General features: G+C 37.0%; 2 protein-coding genes across 33 annotated transcripts in view; both read right to left on the bottom strand.

Annotated features, from left to right (window-relative positions):
* Window positions 1-754: 754 nt before the first annotated feature.
* On the bottom strand, window positions 755-6,198 carry LOC109088727 (DEAD (Asp-Glu-Ala-Asp) box polypeptide 18). 2 transcript variants are annotated; one of them, XM_042731687.1, is made up of 14 exons: window positions 5,884-6,198; window positions 5,449-5,589; window positions 4,861-5,064; window positions 4,068-4,203; window positions 3,857-3,957; window positions 3,549-3,748; window positions 3,360-3,474; window positions 3,133-3,272; window positions 2,874-3,035; window positions 2,632-2,784; window positions 2,426-2,539; window positions 1,808-1,864; window positions 1,519-1,696; window positions 755-1,107 (listed from the first exon to the last, which is right to left on the bottom strand). In XM_042731687.1, the coding sequence occupies exons 1-14, from the start codon at window positions 5,993-5,995 to the stop codon at window positions 962-964; spliced, it is 1,959 nt and encodes a 652-aa protein (XP_042587621.1). In that variant the 5' UTR covers window positions 5,996-6,198; the 3' UTR covers window positions 755-961. The 2 variants fall into 2 exon arrangements, with proteins under 2 accessions (XP_042587621.1, XP_042587622.1); XM_042731688.1 differs by having other exon boundaries at window positions 4,861-5,052.
* A 2,686-nt stretch (window positions 6,199-8,884) lies between these two features.
* The window catches only part of clasp1a (cytoplasmic linker associated protein 1a), a 68,384-nt gene continuing 56,428 nt past the window's right edge, over window positions 8,885-20,840 (bottom strand). For 20 of the 31 annotated variants that reach the window (XM_042731656.1, XM_042731658.1, XM_042731663.1 and 17 more), the window contains 12 exons: window positions 20,109-20,204; window positions 18,959-19,105; window positions 17,722-17,828; window positions 17,159-17,293; window positions 16,601-16,748; window positions 15,735-15,975; window positions 14,979-15,035; window positions 13,833-14,005; window positions 13,556-13,684; window positions 12,256-12,462; window positions 11,761-11,877; window positions 8,885-10,979 (listed from right to left, as the gene is read on the bottom strand). In XM_042731656.1, the coding sequence (XP_042587590.1) occupies window positions 10,893-10,979; window positions 11,761-11,877; window positions 12,256-12,462; window positions 13,556-13,684; window positions 13,833-14,005; window positions 14,979-15,035; window positions 15,735-15,975; window positions 16,601-16,748; window positions 17,159-17,293; window positions 17,722-17,828; window positions 18,959-19,105; window positions 20,109-20,204 (1,644 nt within the window). In that variant the 3' untranslated portion in view covers window positions 8,885-10,892. The remainder of the gene's footprint in view (window positions 10,980-11,760; window positions 11,878-12,255; window positions 12,463-13,555; window positions 13,685-13,832; window positions 14,006-14,978; window positions 15,036-15,734; window positions 15,976-16,600; window positions 16,749-17,158; window positions 17,294-17,721; window positions 17,829-18,958; window positions 19,106-20,108; window positions 20,205-20,840) is intronic. The other 11 variants (XM_042731685.1, XM_042731686.1, XM_042731683.1 and 8 more) reach the window with 4 other exon arrangements.

The raw sequence follows: 20,840 nt of genomic DNA, 5'->3' as shown, positions 1-20,840 counted from the left end.
TCTTACCGACTCTTCAGTTCACAGATTGCTTGACCTTTAAATAACATTACAACAGAAACGTGCTATTCTTCTGCACATTTTATAGATGGCAGCCTTATGGCTTCTAAGACTGTAATACAGGATATTTAACAAAATACTGAATAGAAAATAAATCAACATCATGACCATTATGATATCAATGTGCTGCTTTTTATTTGACTGGTATGTTTTCTTAAAAACAATTTTTTATAAGGATAAAACCCAGGAATTAATAAAATGCTAATATATGTATAATATAGTTCATTGGTTGTTAATCTCTCACACACACAATATTTGTGGCATTTCACAGAGGGCCACTATCCTGCAGAGTTTAGCTTCAGCCCTCATAAAAACTCACCTGCCTGTATTTATCTAGTAATCCCGAAAACACACTGATTGCCTTGTTCAGGTGTGTTTAATAAAGGTTGGAGCTAAACTCTGCAGGACAGTGGCCCTCCAGGATCGAAGTTGCCTATCCCTGTTTTAAAGCATTTAAATAAAAAAAGCAAGCATTGTTGTTTATTGTTACATTGGTGCATAAATGAAAATGTTTCAATCTTTCTCAGAATTTTCTATTCTGTGAAACAGTATGGAAAATGTCTTCTGTATGAGCCATTTGAAAACAAATACATAAATGAAAATCCAAAGGCTGATCTATCAAACCCTGCTTACCACTAAGGTTGTAGGTTCAATCTCATGTGGAGAGAGGAGACAGCATGAAGAAGTATTCACAACATAAGTTTCTATATTTAATGAGTTGGGCCAGTAACAATAGAAATTCAGCATTACATAATGGCTTCTGAAAACAGATTTCTGTACAGTCATGGAATGCAGACTAATCAGAGCTCCTCTCAAACGACTGAGAACAAATTAAAAATGACAATCGTGATGCCTGACAGTTACTCCATATAGAGGTGCATCACAAGGAAGACTGATCTTATTCTCAGCGTGAGAACTGTCTACCATCTCCTTTCCTTTTGTTGACGTGTTTGAAGATCTTGGCCTTGTGGACGTTCTTAGATTTCTGGTAGCCAAAGCCTCCGCCGCCACCTCGCTTATGCATCTTCACCCCTTTACTGCTGTGAACATCTGAGAGAGAACGGTTAAGGAGCAAACACCACCCGAAGACTCTGACCTTATGAATACTCTAAAGGCCTTGTACTGCTTATAGATCTACAGTACCATTCTAAGGTTTCCAAAAAAAAAAAAACCATTAAGCAGCACATCTTATAATCACTGACTATAAAAAAATAATTCTTAAGCACCAAATCAGCACATTAGAATGAAGACTGAAGTACTGATGCTTCAATTGTAATATTTCACAATTTTACAGTTTTTACTATATTTTTGATTAAATAAATGCAGCCGAGGTGAGCATATTACTGTCCCCAAACAGTAAGGCATGTACAACCATGATTAAACATCAAAAACTCAAACTAGTAAGTAAGACGTTCCATATGCTGCAAGAATATTCACTGTAATACAGTGCTGAAAGGATACTGAGGTCCACAAAAGGTGGCACTTTAAACCCAAAGGACATTGCCACTTTCGGGAGGTCGAGCGTCTCTACATTATAGATTTGTTTGAGGGAATGCGAGTCGTAAGCTCTGACGTAGGATTTGTAGGCCTCCTGAGCTGATTTGTGCAGGTAGTAGTTCTTCTCTATCAGCTTCTCCAACTGCAGAAGACCAAAGAAAATGCAGATTTTAAACAGGTAAATTAGGATTCAAAGAAGTTATATTTAAAATGAGCAAGAGATGGTTACATTTCACTGAATATGAAGTCTCACCTGAGATTGAATATCAGAGATTTTAGCCCAGGAGAACTCAAACTCACTCAGAGGGACCTTTAGAAGAACACAAGAGAGAGACGATAAGAAATGCATTTTTCAAGATTCACCTTGACATGTTTAACGGCTTACCAGTGTTATTTTAGTATCATTGATATACTACCATACTTTGTTACTATTTTGAATTAGATTTTGTTTTTACTTAAATTTTATTTAAAGATTTTGTAATTTTCTTGTTTTTTTATGTCCATATAGTATTTAATCATTTTATATGTAAGTTTAGTTAATGTGTAAAGTTATACTGAGTATTTAAAGGGATAATTCACCAGAAAATAACCAAAGAAGGAAAACTCAAATAATGATTTTTTCATCAATTCTTCTTCTCTTCCAGCCTGCTTTCAATGCTTTTCGAGTTGTTTACATGAACCGGGATCTGGAAATACTCTCCAAAATATAGGCAAGCCACAGCAAGGCTGGATGAGGAGAAGAATTGTTGAACAAAGACGTTATTTTTGTTTTCTTTGTGCACAAAAAGTATTCTTTAAACTCGTGTCATGATCTTAAAAGCCGACACGTACTGAAAGCCAATATAAAACCATAACTATAGGGACTTCATACTTTGGCCTGTTTGAGAAATCGTAAAAAGCCGAGCTCCTCTGGTCTTAGGATCAGGAGGGCATGTCCTCTACCATTAATACCACGAGCTGTTCGTCCCACACGGTGAATGTACTCCTAAATATCAACAGAAAAGTCACATATAAAAATCCAAATACAAGCGTATATATCTATCAGCAAGGCTGGACTAGGGGGCGTGACTGCTGAACCTTTGGATCATCGGGTGGGTCGTACTGAACAATCCAGTCCACCTCTGGGATATCGAGACCTCTGGCAGCCACGTCCGTACAGAGGAGAATGCCAGAGTCTGCGTTACAGAACTGGAAAAATGTTGTGGTTCTCTTCGTCTGCTTCTGCTTCCCCTGAAAGACCATGAAAACAAAAGCATTCATCACACTGCTTCAGCGGCACTTCCCATCTCGCTTTATGTGTGTATGGCTCTGTGACTCACGTGAATGGCCATGACGGGCAGATCGATGTAATTGAGCAGCTCATAGTGGTACTTCACAGACATGCAAGACGAGAAGAACACCATCAGCTTCTTCTTGCGGTTCTTCTTCAGAAACGTGAAGAGCAGCAGGAAACGTTTTTCCGAAGGACACACGACATATCCCTAAAAACAACACAGGGTCAAACTCAAAAATGATATTACACCCACAACACATGATCAACTGGTACTGATAAAGGAGTTAGACAGGTGAGCAGTTTACCTGTTCTAGTCCTTCCACGGTGGCCGTGTCTTTGTTGTCGTCCACGCCCACATACAACGGCTCCTTCTTGAGGGAGATTCGTGCAAGATCCTCCACCTTACGTGTCTGTGTTGCGGAAAACAACATGGTCTGTCTTTTTTCTGGAAAGAAAGAGAAATATTTAAGGACGTGCAAGAAACCCGGTTAAAGGAAGTGACTTCAGAGTGGTCAGCTTAGTCAGTTCTTACTAGGCAGCAGTTTGATGATCTGCTTCAGTTCTTCCTCAAAGCCAACCTCTAGAATCCTATCAGCCTCGTCAATGATCAGACACTGAAGGTTCTTAAACATGAACCCCGGTGTGTTCTGTGGAAAGAAAAAGAGGTCAAGTACACTCCACAGACACGTGTGGCAAAGCAGTTGATTGTAAAAGGCCTGACCTGCAGGTGATCGAGAAGTCTGCCAGGTGTAGCAACTATGATATTAACTCCATTGGAGAGTTTCTGGGCTTCAGCAGAACGGTTGCTGCCGCCCATGATGAGGCCATATGTGTGCACATGATGAGTCATCAGCTCCTTCAGAACACCATACGTCTGCATGGCCAACTCTCGAGTGGGGGACAATATGACCACTCCAGTCCCTGATACACACACACACACACACCAGAGCCATGTCACACCTCTAAGGTCATACTTACATCTCTGCTATGACTATAAATCAATCAGAGAATGACAATATGTACACTCACCATTTCTGGGCATAAATTTGAGTTTGTAGATAAGCTCAATGGAGGGAATCAGGAAAGCCAGAGTTTTACCGCTTCCTGTCTTAGCTGCAGCCAACACGTCTCTGTTGGACAAGAATGAGCACATATCTCAAACGTTTATACAACAAATAAACAAATGTGATGATTACTGGACTACTGAAACCCCGCAAAGTCTGATGCACCGCAAACTCACCTTCCTTCCAGCAGAGGTCTTATGGTCTTGTGCTGGATCTCAGTCATGGTCTCAAAGCCCATTTCCTTCACCCCCTTCAGTGTATTCTCACTGACCACTTCCGCCAAAGATGCAAATGACTTGTCCTCAAACGCACCTGTGAAAGTCCCCAGGAAAACAAATCATAGTTATCTATTAATGCCTATCAGAAAAATTTAAATAAGTTTCTAACAAACTGTTTTTTGAAAGAAAAACATTTCAATGATATTTTGTAAAAAAAAAACAAAAAAAAAAACTGATTTGTTTGTTCTTTACCAGCTAATTGAATAAAAACAGTGAAATTAAGATTTAACTTATCTTACCATTTATTTTAATAGTAATAAAACATCCCTCTATTTTTGTCGCTTAACTATATATAAATGGTACTTTTTAAATTATTTTTGTCCAAAAAAAAAAAAGTCTAATAAATTGGTTTATATTTTAGAAAGAAACCCATTTCAAAGGGTTTTGTATTTCAAATAAAGCAAAAAATACAGGTGTTCTTTATAAGTTATCTTAATAAAAGGCGCTTTTGTAAATTCATCTTTTTTATTATTAAGAAATCATGCATCCTATATTTTGTTGTTCAATTATATTTGAAAAAATTATTTGTATAGAAAAAAATCTGGAATTTTTTCCTAAAAAAATTGCCAAATTGATTGGTTATCTCTCATTACTTTTCCCAGTGAAATGAGTGGATAACTAGAGAAACTAAACCAGGCTCACCGTTTAAGACTAACAGCAGACTGTGTTTTACAGCTTACGTCATGTTTACCTGTGAGACCAGAAGGAAGCTCTGGTCCATCTTCATCACTGTCATCCTCTTCTGCTGAACCCTCTTTGTCATTATTTCCATTTTCTGCCACCTTTTCAGGCTCTGCACGTTCCTCCTCCTGTTTCTCATCTTCTCCATCTGATGCTTCTGTTGTCTCTTTAACAACATCCTGCTGTTTGACCTTTTTCACACCTACAGGACCAACTCCATTATTACAGAGAATATATGAAGAGTTCAGATGCAAAACCCTCTAAAAGCCATCTGAAATTTTCTTCTGAAATTAGGATTTTTATCAAGCTCCTGTGTTTATGTTAAGTTATTTCACTTTAATCGCAATGAGAAGAAACTATTCAATGACATTAGAGTGAATTTACTGAACATTAACAGCAGCCGAATAAAAATGCTAATTTTAAAGGAAATTTTCAGATGGCTTTTAGAGGGTTTTGCATCTGAACTCTTCATATATACACACACCTTAAATGCACATTTAACAGCCACCTCTCTAGCTACAAATATTGCCCACTGACAATGCCATAGTGACTAACCACTAATTATAACGACATCATCACAGCAATATTAAATACTCACTAGACGCTGCGTCCCCTGCACCATGCAATTTTCTTTTATTCTTCTTCTTCTTCTTGATTTCCTGAGAGGTTTCGTTACTTTGCTGCTGCTCTTCACTGACGTTTGGAGCAGAATCAGATTCGTCCAGAACCACTTTTAGCTCTGCCAGATCAGAAACACATGTAGAGCATTTCATCAACTCCAATATAAAGAAAAGAGCACGCGCACTCAATATGAGGAGTCGGTTAATACATGTATAATGTTAAAGTTCCTCGATACAAATACTTAACATATAAACAACATTATAATTACTATTTTATTAAACCTATACGTCGTGTTGCTAGGTTTAATACAACGGAACGCACCGAGCAGTGTGACTACCACATGCGAGATCCGAGAAAACGTCTGAAGTAATTAAACAACACATTCATCTTTACAGTTTAAGAGAAAAATCACCTTCGCCGTTTTCCTCTTCTTCCTTCTGAGCTCTGAGCAATTTGCGTTGCTTATTTTTGTCATTTCTCTTCTGAATTTTCTTACGGAGAATCTTCATCTGCATGTCCGCCATGGCTGGAGACAAACACGTGTTGTGTGCGTGCTGCGTGGGGTCCTTCGTTAAGCTGAATGTCTCATACTATGCCTGACTGAAAATATTAAAGACCCTTTAAAACACATTAGTATTACACCTTTGTGGTTCCGTCGTTGCGACACCGTGTACGTTTTAACTTTTGACCATTTAATTTACTATTTGGAATAAATAACAGGAAAGGAATAGACTACTCGTCGTTTTTTTTAAATGCTGTAGTAGTGTCTTAATAGTTGCAGCTTCTGTCCTATGTACGAATGTAGCTTGGCAGTACACCAGTAGAAGTTAAATAAATATTAAAAATCGCTTGTATGAGAAACTTTGGCATACATACATTTCGGTTCGGCTGTAAAATACACTTTGTTTGAAGCATTGACGCTCTCTAGAGGTGGAATGGAGGAACTATTCTATCCACTTTAACATGTATCCGTGTTTGTAGCGTAGCGTTTTTGTTCATTGTGCGCGCCTGAACTTTATTAAATTTAACATGATATTAGAAATGATAGAATTCTCCCGTTGGTCATAAATGTTCACCGCTGCACATTGTTAGTAGACAAATTAAACTACTAAAAGTTACAAGTTATACGCATTGAAACACTGAAACCTATGGTACAAAAAAAAAGAAAAAAAGATTAAGCTCGTTTTATGGTCTGCATGTGTTGCTAAGCACATTTGTCTGTGGCACTACAGGGTTTGGGAACTGAACACTGAAATGGCAAAGAACACAGTGGATTCAGTGCTGATCTGTGATTAATGACACAATTTTAATTTTGGGATGGAGTAACCCTTTAGCATACGGATTTCATAGGACTGACCTGTGCATAAAAACAAAGCAGATTAAAATGAAAAGGCAATCAATCAGAGAAAAAAAGCAGTGAGAAACACACTGCTAGTCTCACCTTGTAGAGTCATTAAAAACACACTGAAAGTACAGTTTGTTGTTCGATTTTACTGCCAATGCAAAAAAAGATTCATATTATAATAATGTAAAAAAACAAACAAACAAATCCCCACTGAATTTAGGTTCACTAGTCTGCAATGTTTTGTTGGTTTTATAAATAGTTATGGAGATATCAGATATCAATAACTTTTGGTTACCCATGACGACAAAAGTACAGACTGATATGAACTGGCAAAAAAAAATATTACCATCAGATGAAAAGACATCCTGGTGTTTTGAATGCAACATTAAATGTTGGCTCAATTTGAACATGCACAAGAAGGTAAGTAATTTAACGTTACATTGATTCAGATATGTGAGTGTTTCGTCCTTGAGTTTCCCAGCTGGAGATGTGGCTGCACAAAGCACACACTCCGATCTCAGCGGACTGCTGCTCCTCTTCACACTTGAGAAACGGAGCAAGAGCATCACTGAGAGAAAATAAGCGAAGCAGAGGCTCAAACGTCATACCAAGTGGCCACACTAACAACAACAAAAAACCAAAAACGTTCAAAAGGTAGGTTGGAAGTCTTTGAAGTACTTAAGAGAAAACTTTAGGAAGAATATTTTTTAGAACGTGCTACTCACGTTTAATACAGAATAAATAAACGTCTATTTTTTCAATCGCACTCAAGAATCACTGAAGATAACGATAAGAAGTACATTAACGTGGCTCTTCAGAAAATATAGTAAATTCTGCTGGCTGATTACTGATTTGCTGCTTTGTCACCCAAAGGTAATACTTTTTCTTTATCTGTATACAGTATTATTATTATTTTTTTTTAGAAAAAAGAAGTTCCCTTGTTAAAGACTTTTCAGGTGTACTAATATTTAAAGTTACATTTAGTAATGATGATGTAAGTTAAATGTTATGTTAAATAACGATTATTTAAATTATTTTACAGCTTAAATAAAATCTCGTCTATTTAACTCGAGTGACTGGACTTACCTTATATAATTATTTTGCGCGTGCTGTTGATAGGTTTCAGGATGGCTGTGCCAAAACAGCATACTCTGCAGTTCGGTGACGCTCTTATCCAAAAAAGATGAGTACGGTAATCAAACGCGTGGTGGCCGGTGAGGGGACCGTGAGGGCCGCAAAGGCTTTTCTGAACCCAACGCGTCCGCTGTGTTTTGTGGCCGCGTGACGGCCGTCAGGTGAGCTGTGAGTGTCCCTACATCCTGTCTCCTGCACCGACGCTCTGCCGGACTCTTCTGGACCACTCGTTTAATAACAAACTCAGCTGGGAAAACTCATACTGTGTAGGGCTACATCAAAGTTGCTTTATTAACTAGATTATGCAATATGATGTTTGAGTACGCGCAGGTGCTTCTGTAGCCTACTACATTTTCACATCTGTACTGTTGAAAAGCCTTATTAATGACAAGACTAAAAACTGATATTTAGATGAATTTCACAAAAACTGTCAAGAATGTCCAGGTTATATTTCACCGAAAATTAAAATATAAAAGTTATATACATTTAAACAAGTCCAAATCTATTTTGCTTAAATAAAAACCTACTTGTAAAACAATGTACTAACCATATACCACCACAGTATTTTTGTGCAGTATTTGATGGTAGTTGATCTTGATGATTTTGATTAAAAACAATCTGTCTCCAGACAGAATGATCCAGAATTATATATATATTTTCCCACATTGAATATTTAAGAAAAATGTAATTTAACAATTTGTTGTCATACAAATAACTTCACAATGCAAAAGAAATTATTTCAAATGATTTAAAAATAGCTTCAGATTCTTAATGCAATATATAAATTGATGTTTTGATTTTGAGGTGAAGTGTAACCTGGTAATTTCTTTCGCAATGGACTGAGCACGTCATCACATGTGACTCTTGAGTTGCTGATAGCACATTCAAAAGCCCCACAACAGATTTTAGAGTTTGAAATAATCATCACAATAAATTCATGTTTCTGGTTGTTTTAATTCTAGGCCAAACTTAGGTTGGTGTAAATCTATCACAAGCCTTTGAAAAAAACCAAAACAACAAAAACAAAAACTGTACATTGGGACAGGAAATGAAATAACAAATTTATAAATACAAGAGTGTATCTGTGTCCAATGACAAAACGTAAAGTCTAACATGCGTAGTGAATTATTTGGTGGAATACCATTAGAGGTCAACATTTGAGGAAAACCAAGGGGCCACGTTTAACTTAATACTTGCATTGTTGATCCTCACAGTTGGCTTTGTTCTTTCATTAACAGATTATTTCTATGAATAGCCCCAGTCTAAACCATAATGTTGGTTCATGGTCTGAACCGGTTAAAAACCATTAGAAAGAAATGCTGCAACAAACAAGGGTACGCACACTTAGCATACCAATAAAAGCCACATGCCCCAGTATATAATACTTAAGGAAAGTAGGGTGCTTTCAAATGTCTGTCCTTAATTTCTAATATGGTCATGTTCAAAGTCTGAGACAAACTCTGTGAGAACCATTTCAGCTTTGCACTTACTTCCCCACACGGGCAACATATTAATAATAACATTAATAATACTGTATTTACAGACCGCTGACGTGGCACAAACAACCAAACCTAGATCAGTCGCGGCAGCACAGGATGGCTATGTCGTCAAAACATGCAGGCTATTTGTTAACGTGCAAAAGAGTGCAACATCATTTTTACCTTAATTTTGTGGGGGAGGGAGAAGCAATGATTGTAAGGTAAGTACAAAACACTAAACGCTCAGCACTTAACATCAGATGGGAGAAATCTCCAGAGGAACAAGGAAAATAAAGAGTTCAGAGCTTTCAGAGAACATAACATCACTTCTAGTTCTTGAGCCAGATTAGAGGGTTTTCATTAGTGTCATAGACATGTGCTGCGCAAACTTGCAGCACCATGCTTCAGCGATGTAGTGAGAATGCCTGTGGACACGCATATCTTAACAGTCTGAGTTCTGAAAACAGAAAAAGGAACGTAAGGCATAGTAGTTTGAAATTTCCATCACAATCCTCTTGCTCCAAGAACAAAGTGATAATCGGTTTCCTTCGTTGTTTCTCGTCTGAAGACGCTCCTGGTCTTGTTTCTGACTCCACTGAGTGTTTGTCAACTTTTAAATGTCCAAGTGTATTGTGGCTTGCACGTTTACTCATAAAACCTTTCACTTTTTTTCCAAAGATGAAAAGCAAAGCTCTACATTCAGAAGTTTGTCCTTGTATTCTGTAGTGAGGCCCACATTTTATAACACATAATCCATCCTATAATAAAATCAACACAACTGCTTTACATTAGACTTTTTAAAGACTTGGAAACAAGGATTATTTCCTACACTTTTAACATTACGGGATGTGGTATTGCGGTCCCATGAAATAAAAGTGAATATAAGAATGTTTTAATCCTACATTTTTTGGGTTGTCATTGTAGCCAAACCTACAAATTACTTACATTTTTCTCTTTTCTTTACATTTATCACTCGGCCAGCCAAATGATCCACTAGCATGAACTGAGATTCAAGTGATGTATTAGCTAACCCAACTGTGCCCATTTAAAATATCCAAATAACTCGATTAAACCTTTAACACCACTTGCAAACATGAATAAGTTATTACTAATAAATGTAGTTAACGAATCACCTCGTCAGAAGCTGAGGATAGCTTGTTTGCTCCAATTAAGGAAGCTATGCCAATCATGGAAGATCTGTTCCCTATTAAAAAGCCGGCATGCATTTTTCTTGATCCGAACCCCTTTACATTCAATGTTCAACAGATGGAAAGATGCATGAGACATTAACTAAGAGGCTTTCAGGAGTTGGACGAAAAGAAAAGTCTGATTGCAGTGAGCAACACATCTATCTTGGAAAATCCAGCAAGACTGTGATGAAGCAATAAAAAAAAAAGGATGTCTGGAGGAGGCACAACTATGTTCTCAAATGCACGTGTAGGGCACTGATTAGAGTACATCCAGCTAGCTGTGAGACGACACGTCTGAAGAACTGCTGCTGTTGCTGTTGGTGGTCTGGGCCCTCTTAATGTACAGATTTAGCAACTTCATCTGTAGAAATAAAAGCCAGAGGGTGAATTTCAATACAACATGTGCTAATACTCATACAGACTCTGACTTGTTTCGCAGATAAGAGCATGTATTTACACTTTGTAGTAGTGCTGTCAAACGATTACTCGCATCTAAAATAAAAGTTTTTGTGTACATAATATATGAGTGTGTACTGTGTATATTTACTATGCATATAAAAATACACACTCATACAAGTATATTTTAAAAATATTTATGTGTATATACACAAGTATACATTTATATCATTTATATATAAATGTATTTAATATACAAATATATCATATTTTTCTTAAATATATATACGTGCATGTGTGTGTATTTATATATACATAATAAATATACACAGTACACACATATATTATCTAAACAAAAACTTTTATTTTGGATGCGATTAATCACGATTAATCATTTGACAGCACTACTTTCTACTTATGTTATCTTAGAAGGTCAGGGTTAATGTTTACTTTTGGGTTGTGTCTAAAAATGTGAACATTTTCTGTTAAGGGCAATGTAAAAAAAAAAAAAAAAAAAAAAAAAAAAAAAAAAAAGGTGAAGTATGACAGAACACTTTTCTATAAAAGTGTTACCATTTTTATGGACTGTGCAGTGAAGCACAAGTGCAATGAAAGTAGACCAAATATAAAAACTTGGACCAGCTAAAACCAGAGAAGGGCACAAATAAATAGAGGACTGAGTGATAAGCAGCTTGAACAGAGTGAACCTTTTGGTTGGCTCTGAGTTGGCGTGCATGTGAACATACCTTGCTACCTGTGAGCTGAGCCAAGTGTGGCTTCAGCTCCTCACCAATCACAGAGTAGATGGCCACCAGACAGAACACACTGGCCTTGCGAACACTACTCTCTGTGTTATCATAGCCCTGCAGACAGACAGACGGTTTTAGCATTAACATCTTCATACACACACATAAACACATGTGCACATCATCAAGAGTGCTAAAGTAAAAGTGTTGCATGTTGACTATGCTCCCAAAGTTCCCAATGCAGACTTTGCTGATATACTTAATACTGACTCAGTGTTGACCAGTGGGGTGAACAAAGGTCAAATTAACAAACGGGCTACAAAACGTAGTCACAGAAATGTTTTCCTCATCTCAATTCCCATTCTCCATTCTGGTACATCGAGTTCAGGTATATATGAAATGTATGTAACTACTTGCCCAGACATTCAGAGATATCTCTCTGACCCTGATATCAAATTGGAAGTAATTCCAAAGTAACAGAAGCGCAATACTCACTTGTAGGAGACCAGGGATGATGTCTGGCAGCAGCTGATGCAGCGACTCCCTGGCAATACGCTCAACCACTTTGGTCTGCATCTTAATAGCAGCCAGGTTGATGGGATAGTCTGCGGTCTGTACGATGGGACACAGCACTTTGATGCATTGCTCTGGGTGAATGGAGCTAGCCAATGTAGAGGCAGCCTCTTCAGCCGCCCTAACCACCTGCATATATAACGTCAAGAAGGCACTTGATTGAGTTTGTGAAGTTTAACAACCTGAGAACCTTTTTCTTCACATGCCTGTACTTATTTCATTTACTCATTTAGGCGTTGGGTTTGTTGACTTGGGTCACTGCATTTTAGATGTAACCAAGGTGCTCAGTGTCCACAGGTGCAGGTGTTGGATTTAAAAAGGGACTAAAGAGACCTATCAGCTCATTTTACTCTCAATGAAACCGTTACAAAGAAAAAGTCACCTGGCCATCCTGATTTCTCACTCAGAAACAATGTGGTCACATATTAGTGGTATTATGGTGAAAATGGAGTTTAATTTAAAAGATATAATATATAATATATTCCCATACTAAAATTTAATCATGCACTATAAAACTAGATTCAATTTGATTGCATTACTATACAAAAATATCACAAACTGGCACTCAAGTTTTTTTTTTTTTTTTTTTTTAAAGAAATTAAAATTCAAAAGTGACAGTAAAGACATTTATAGTGTTATTATTATACATTTATTTCAAATAAATGCCATTCCTTTGAACTTCCTATTCATCAAAGAATGATGAAAAAAATCAGGGGTTCCACAAAAATATTAAGCAACACAATTTCTGAAATTTCAGCTTTGCCATCACAGGAATAAATTAGATTTTATAATACACTAAAATAGAAAAGGAATTATTTCAAATTGCTATACTATTTCACAATATTACTTTTAGTTGTGTATTTTTGGGGAAATAAATAAATACATAAAGCCTTTTACAAACATTAAAATACATTATTTTATAATTACAGTATAATAATTTATGGATTCGTTCCCTTCACACAACATCATTAGTATTACTATTAATTAAAGTCTAGCTTTCAATATAATAAAATACTTGCGAAAACTCCTAAGAATTTAAATTACAGAATACCCGATACATTTCACACCTGGTATAAGGAACAAACAACCCAAAGCAGCCATGAGATACTTTATTCACAACTTTTTGTAGACTGATTTTGCAGTATGATCATCATGATGTTGTACTGCTTAGATGTCAATCAGAGTTTAAAACAGATATTACTTTAAAAAGGTGGATTCTAACCTCTTTATGAGAGTCCTTATGAGCTTCTAATGTTTTCATGATTGTGAGTTCTGCATAGTTCTTGAAGCGTGCTGGCTGGTTCCTCAGAATCTCCTTCAGGACCCGTAAAGCCAGCGCTCGGATAGTGTGCTGAATAAACAGACAGAATACATACTATCATTATTAACCACTACAAATACACACAGACACAGAAAAGCAACTGGATATGTATAAAAAACATTATGTTTAAATAGAATGTGTCAATTAAGGATACAAGTTATATGACGCTCTGACTCACATCCTTGTCCCCGAGTGTCTCCAATAGCAGCAATAGGATTGTTTTGAAGTGTTCGTCCCACACAGCCAGGCTGTCCTCACGAGCAATCTTCAACAGCTCGATCAAAGCCCCCTTCCTCTCCTCCACTCGTTCATTGTGATTAGACAGCTCCTTCAGTAGGTCCGCCACCAGATCTGTATGATTCAAAACAATTCAAGTCTGAGCTGAAGACAAGCTATTGTCCTACTTTAATTCTACTGGAGCACTTTTTTTATCTGTTTTAAATATATGACATTGTATATTACTGAATCTTATGAAACCTGCCAAGAACACGTATGGGTCATATTTCACCTCAAAAGCTGAAAAAATTATAGTCTGCTTAAAAATATATAATAAATAATAAAACAAAAAATAAATATTAAATATAAATAATAGAATACATAATATATTAAATATAAATAAAATAACTTTATTAAATTATTAAGTATCTATACATTATGGCAGTACTTCAAATTCAGTTATTTAGGAAATTGTAGAGGCATATTTTTATTAGCCTTCAATTTATAATAATTTCAATAAAAATAAATAGTTATTGTAATACAGTAAAAATACTAGATTTCAATAATGACAATTACCAATTAAATTAAATAATACAATTAAAATAATAAAAAACCTGGTCCTAAAAATAGGATTTATGTTCTTTATGCAAAATATAATTTTTATTTGATTTTGGGGTGAAACGTGATCTGGACATGTTTTAATAAGATTTCACCCTTCTATGTCATTATTAGCCAGCAATGTGCAAAGTGTTCACTTAGGTTTATCACTCAGGTTAATCATATCTGCTTACAAGTTATGAAAATGTGTTAGAACAATGTGTCTGCAAACAGTGAAGCTCTGTTAGTTGTAAACCAAACCACGTTTATCAACACTATCATCCTATTTAATTAGAACATACAGTCATTTATATGATCGTACTGCATTATATTAGTGAAGGTGGCCTGTAGCAGTTATCACAGTGACCCTGTTAGCAAAGCAATAGTGTCATTTAAGATAGGTTGACATCACATCGAGACACCGAGATGGATGACACTGAAAGAGAGGAGGAGGAAGGGAAAGAAAATGAAGAAAAGTGCAACAGTCTCATTCAACTGTGCAGGTCTTTACCAGGAGTAAAGCCCTTGGGCAGCACCATCTTGTTCTCACCACAGTCTTGCCGACGGCCTGTAGAAGGGGAGGGACAGCAGGGGAAGTGATGACACACAAACTCCACTATCCTACGTGCTACACCTGCATCTGTGGCACGTATGCTTACAGGGGGTTAATCACTTGTTTGTGTTTTGTTATGGTCTCTAGTCATTTTGTTGCTCACACTGTTGAATAACTTTAGAGCTGAAAGGTGTCATTTTTGCACCAACAGTGTCTGCCCACTTTTTCAGCAATCTTAAGTTTACAAAAACATCCATTTCTATATAATTTTTCAAGAATATATTTTTTCTTCTCTTTAAAATATATATGTTGAGAGTACAGGGATGTTTAAAGAATGACTTGATTATGCTTATTTCAAGAAACATAAACTAAAAACCTGGGGTGTACTGTCAGACTGTATTGAGCATTATAAGATCCCGTACTCTATTTGAGGCCTAGTCACCAAAAGATGCTGAAACATGATGTAATAAATAAATTTAAAAAAGGGATTTAATAACATTGTCATTGTTTTTTTTTTCTTTTTTCAATATGCCATCTTATGCCTGGAAAATGTTAGTGTTTATACTCAGATCATGAAGATTCAGAATTTCTTGCTTTTTTTGTTTTTCGTCAACTTAAAGTGTTTCTTTACACAATCACAGACAACGGGAGCAGTATGGAGTACAGATGATTGTGAAAGTGAAGGCATGAGCTTTGAGCAGCGTGTTGACTCACAGTCTCGGAACTGATCCACGTCATCATCAAAAACAGCCTCCTTCAGGGCACTTTTGTCATAGGCCGTGATTGTGTCTCCGTAGCCATAGGGCGCAAACTCTCTTGACCGCGGCACAGCAAAAGACCGCGGGGACGGAGTGTTAAGTAAAGATGTCTTATTATCCAAAGCAGTTCGACCCCCTTCCATTACGTCCAATCCCAGTCTTGCATCAGACCCCGGAGATGCCCCTTCCTTTCCAGCCTAAGACAGGAAGAGAGGAGAAAGAGTGTTAATTATGTGCCAATTAGGGCTGCACAATTTGTCGAAAAAAATCAAATGAGAGTCAACAAACCAGCAAAAGCGAGTGAAAAAGAATCTAAAAGTATCTAAATTACATATGGCTCACATGTATTTTTGGAATTCTTAATCAATAACTAAATAATAATAATAATAATGTATTATTATTTTTAAGTAATTACTGTAAGTATTTTATTTTATTACATTTTATGACCCCATTTGTGGGTTTTTCCAATTATTATTGGTTATTATTATCTTCTTTATTATAATTATTAATAACAATATTGTTTTTGTTTTGTAAAGACCCCATTTAATGACCCTTATTTGTGTTTTTTTTGCTATTATTAATATTATTATAATTATAATTATTGATTTTATTTAAAATAGCAAAAAACACATTGTATGTTTGTTACGTCGTTGTTGTTGTTCTCTGGTTTACTCATTTTTGTTTACTATTATTATACTACAATTCTATTTAATAATAATAAAAACACACACACACACACACACACACACACACACACAAAGTGGGGTCATAATTTTCCCCATCTGTGCACATGTTCCTGTTTCCCACAATTGAAGTACTCACAGCATCATCCTTCTTCCCATCGCGTCTGATTGACTCATTCAGGTCCTCTTGGCTGCGGTAACTGAAGCTCTGGATGGCTTCTGTGACACCACGCAGCGAGCTAAAGATCTCATCAGAATTCATGTTCTCAGTGTCATACTCCAGCATACTGAAGGGAGAAACAGAGGGAAAAGAGGGAAAAACATTGACGTTGGTTGGACTGCAAACAACTCACTTACACAAGAAAGCTAAAGCATACAAAATATTTCAAAAAAATTGAGTGGATAACTCCAACATGCACCTACGAGTGAATAAATGGATGCTGCAAACACAGTGAGCCAGTTCATTCCTGTGCAAAACCTATTTAACATGCATTAAAAAAATCGTCTACATAGTATTGTTTCTTAGTTTTACATTTTAAATCAACCACCATCCACGAGGGGAAGTCCGTATTGGGAATGATGTCAAACCACGGCCGTTAATATGTGTGCGTACAAGCGCCTGTTAGGCTGGGAGTGGGTGGGAATCTAAGCACCCATCCCGCCCCTCCTCATGGTGATAGGCTAGAGGGTGAGTTACCTTGGAGAGAGTGCGCAGCGGAAGGCCCTGAGGGAGGGGCCAGCAGGAATAGAGGAGTGAGACGGAGGAGTAGGAGGAGGAGGAGAGGGAGAAGGGTGCTTTAAGAGCCCATCGACACTCCAACCCCATAACCGACTGTGCCCACAGAACGGCCAGAGAGGGAGATAACAGGGCAGAAGAGGAAAAGAGAGAAAAAAAGAGAGGTCCAGTCCGAGTGTTGTGGTTAGCAGCACGAGTTAATAAGTTTAAGAGGACCAGAAACCCCTAAATCGTCATCTATAGTGTTATGCAGACCTTTTTAAAAGAGTTTTAGACCCTTCATGAGATGATGACTCTATAGGTGATATGGCTCCCACCCCAGAAATGCAGAAATTCATTTTAAGGGTTTCAGGTTATAAAGGGAAATTTTTAAGAAAACAACACAGCAAGTCCCAGTCAGACGTTTAGTACATGTTAAGAGTCATAAAACAGGGCAACAGGCTCTTGGGACTACTGTAGAAGCTCTTCATGCCCAGAGTGAGATCATGCATTAGTGTGGTCAGCATATGGGAAGGGGATGTTACCTAGGTGACAGACCCCCGTGGGAACAATTCGTGGGCGAGGTGAGAGGACTGGTCCTGCTGGTGGGGTGCCGGGGTGGCGTGCGGCCCATTGTATTGCTTGGTGAACTCTGTGAAGGAGATAAAGATAAAATTGTAAGCTTAATATTTTCAGGTTAGGGTAAACAACAGATCAGCTACAATATTTGTAGCAGATATTTATCACTGTATTTAAAGATAATATAAATACTCAATTTGCTTGAACAGGATGTCATTTTCTGTCTCAGACAATAGTGTGAATTACTTGATTTACTAGGGATGCATCGATCCGATACTCGGTATCGGTATCAGCTCCTATATTGGCGTTTTCTGCCGGATCAGGTATCGGTCAGACAACACCGATCCAAATCCGATATTGTGCATATACTATTCTGTTATTGTTAAGCCCAAAGTCAAAGTCCAGGTGTTCTGCAATCGTTCCATAGTTTAATGTGAGGTACAGATGAATATTTAAGTGGTTAAATTCAAGTTCACGTAAACTCTTGTCTCCGCTGCGGCTGTCTGTCATCCTCCATTCAGCATTCAAACTGCGTGTCACGTTTGGTTGCGACAGTAAAGACGATGAAACGCTCTCTAAGAGTGCACAGTAACTAAAATTTTAAGCTGTTAAAAGAAAAGGCTCAATAAACTATCACACAGATTTAATAAACTCCGCAGAAATATCTCTTCCCTTTGTGCTTTGAACGCTGTGACCCCATGTTGCTTCAAGCGCATCATTCTGTGATTATATATTTTTTCATTTGTTATTTTTGATTCACAAAACAGTGACAATCAGGTCAACACAGAAGTATAGAAATTCTACATTGATTTAAAAAAAAAAAACTGTGCTAGTATCGGAATCGGCCAATACTCAGATTTTTCTGGATCGGATCGAATGTGAAAAAAAAAGTATTGTTGCATCCATATGATTTACTTCAATGAAGATTTCAACCGTTTTCAACATTTCTGAAGGATCACGTAACACTGAAGACTAGAGTACTGGCAGCTTGGCCATCACAGGGAAAAGTTACATTTTAAAATATACTGAAATTGAAAAAAATAAAAATTAAATTGCAGAAACATTTGACAATATTAACATTTTTAAAGCATTTCTGATCAAAGAAATACAGCCTTGGTGAACATAACAGACTTCTTTCAAAACCATAAAAATCTTTTGAATGGTAGTATACAATCTCATAAGAGATGATACAAGAGATCTTACCACATTGCTGGTGTTGCTTGAGTTCTTCAGATGGTTATGCAGGAGCTTGGTGGCTCCATCCTGGAATGTTTTAGGCAGAGCGCCCAGCAGCATGGTAAACTCAGGAGTGTTCAGCTCAAAGAGTGAGATCAGCACCACCTGGGCGGCCTGCACAACACAACATATACCTAATGAGACAGAGTACAACTACTAACACCGCAATGAACCGGAGCGCACTTATACATGCCGAGAAATGCCGGCGGTAAAACGGAGGACAGAAAGAGAGACTGTATTAAAAAACTGTAGTGTTACTATCAACAGAAGACAACTGGACCTGTTATGGCACCTACACACTAGAGTTTATACTGTCATTTATGAGAGCAGGTCCAGCTTGATTCCTATTTGTCAAAAGCTCCATCAGAGCTTTCTCTAGTGTGTAGGTGCCTTCAATATTAGGGATGGGAGTCATAAGAGATGATTCTTGTTCCAATTTTTCTTAATCTCCTTCTAGTGTCTTAGTGATTACATTAAAACTTCTTTAGTCAGGAAGGAAGAAAGAAAACAGCATTTATTATTGCGTTTAATGCCTTCAGTAGCATGTTGTTAGGTGTGATAATTTCAGATTTCAACAGATCAACAAACCATGAATAAACTGTCATTTAAAACTGTATAAAATTGCATTATAGAATTCTTGATGGTTAATTCTGCTTGGATAAATAAAAAGAAGACAACCAAAATATCACTTTTATCGTAATGACAATAGTAGTTTAACACAGGCGAGATTCCCAACCCTGGTTAATGCGACTCATATTTCACTCAGTTTACAAAGAGACCTCAAATGTTATCTCAATTCAATTCTGTTCAATGTTATACACATGCAAGAAAATTAATTCACTCTGTTATTCTGTGCAAAGAAACGAAAATATCTTAAGCAGTGGAGCATTACAGCAATTAAGATACGAAAGGAAATTTTAAAAACACTCAATTATTAATTTAGCATTTTTAAAATAGATTGCGGCTCTCTTTAGACTTCTGGAGAATTGCATGTTAAGAGATTGTATTCAGCAGTCACTTCACAAAGCAGCGAGACAGATTAGAGTGAGGAGAGGGCACACGGTTAGGTGCAGCGGTTACGTGCTGGTTGGTGGTTAGGCCGTTGGATTGGCACTACCTGCTTGCACCTCTCTTCAAGGTGACCCTCTCCAGGCAGTAGAGCTGTAGTGCTGGGCCTGCTTGACAACTCCTCACATGCCCAGCTATGAAGAGTCTGGGCCATCATGTCAGGGCAGGTGGGTAACAGACAATAAAAGAGAAACTGATGACCAGTGCTTGCTTTTAGAAAGCAACTGATATTGGGAAGAAATGTCCTGCATCTGTTCATTGTGGCTAACTGATGTTTAACCTACATTTTAAAATTAACAACCCAGTAACTGAGATAAAAAAAACTATACTACATATAAAATAACAAAGCCTGTCTGAAGATGATTCACAAAGGGATAGTTTTCTGTCATCATTCACTCAACCTCAATTATCTCTTTCTTAAATCAAACACAAATGGATAATTTTTAAAATTGAATATGGCACCAGTCAAAAGACATGAGAACCAATGATACTTTATGTTATTGAAGTCGAACCCAATGCATCAAGTTTTACAAGCAATAACTTAACTCTATAAAGCTTAATATATCATATCTGATGCACAAGTTTTTACTAAATTATCAACATGTTCAAAACTTTGATGAAAAACCAGTTGTACACAATCTGCTACATGTCTTTTGTCATTGGTAATTCATACTTTTTAAAAGGAAGGCCTTTAAATTTTAAAAACATCCCTCTTCAGGTTGTTTGTCATTTTTATGTAAAATCTTGACTGCATTGTAGTAAACATATAAAGTATAGTAAT

This window comes from Cyprinus carpio, chromosome B9 (assembly GCF_018340385.1).
Source record: "Cyprinus carpio isolate SPL01 chromosome B9, ASM1834038v1, whole genome shotgun sequence".
NCBI lineage: Eukaryota > Metazoa > Chordata > Actinopteri > Cypriniformes > Cyprinidae > Cyprinus > Cyprinus carpio.
The sequence above is the reverse complement of the archived record's forward strand: the minus strand, read 5'-3'. Positions and strand labels throughout refer to the sequence as shown.

What these genes read in the sequence shown, in the direction of transcription:
- LOC109088727 (XM_042731687.1), bottom strand. Translation starts at nt 5,995, where the DNA reads ATGGCGGACATGCAGATGAAGATTCTCCGTAAGAAAATTCAGAAGAGA. An exon ending in CAAATTTATGCCCAGAAATG is followed by an intron (nt 3,749 to 3,856) that starts GTGAGTGTACAT and finishes TGTGTGTATCAG; the next exon opens with GGACTGGAGTGGTCATATTG. An exon ending in GATTTCTCAAACAGGCCAAA is followed by an intron (nt 1,865 to 2,425) that starts GTATGAAGTCCC and finishes GTTCTTCTAAAG; the next exon opens with GTCCCTCTGAGTGAGTTTGA.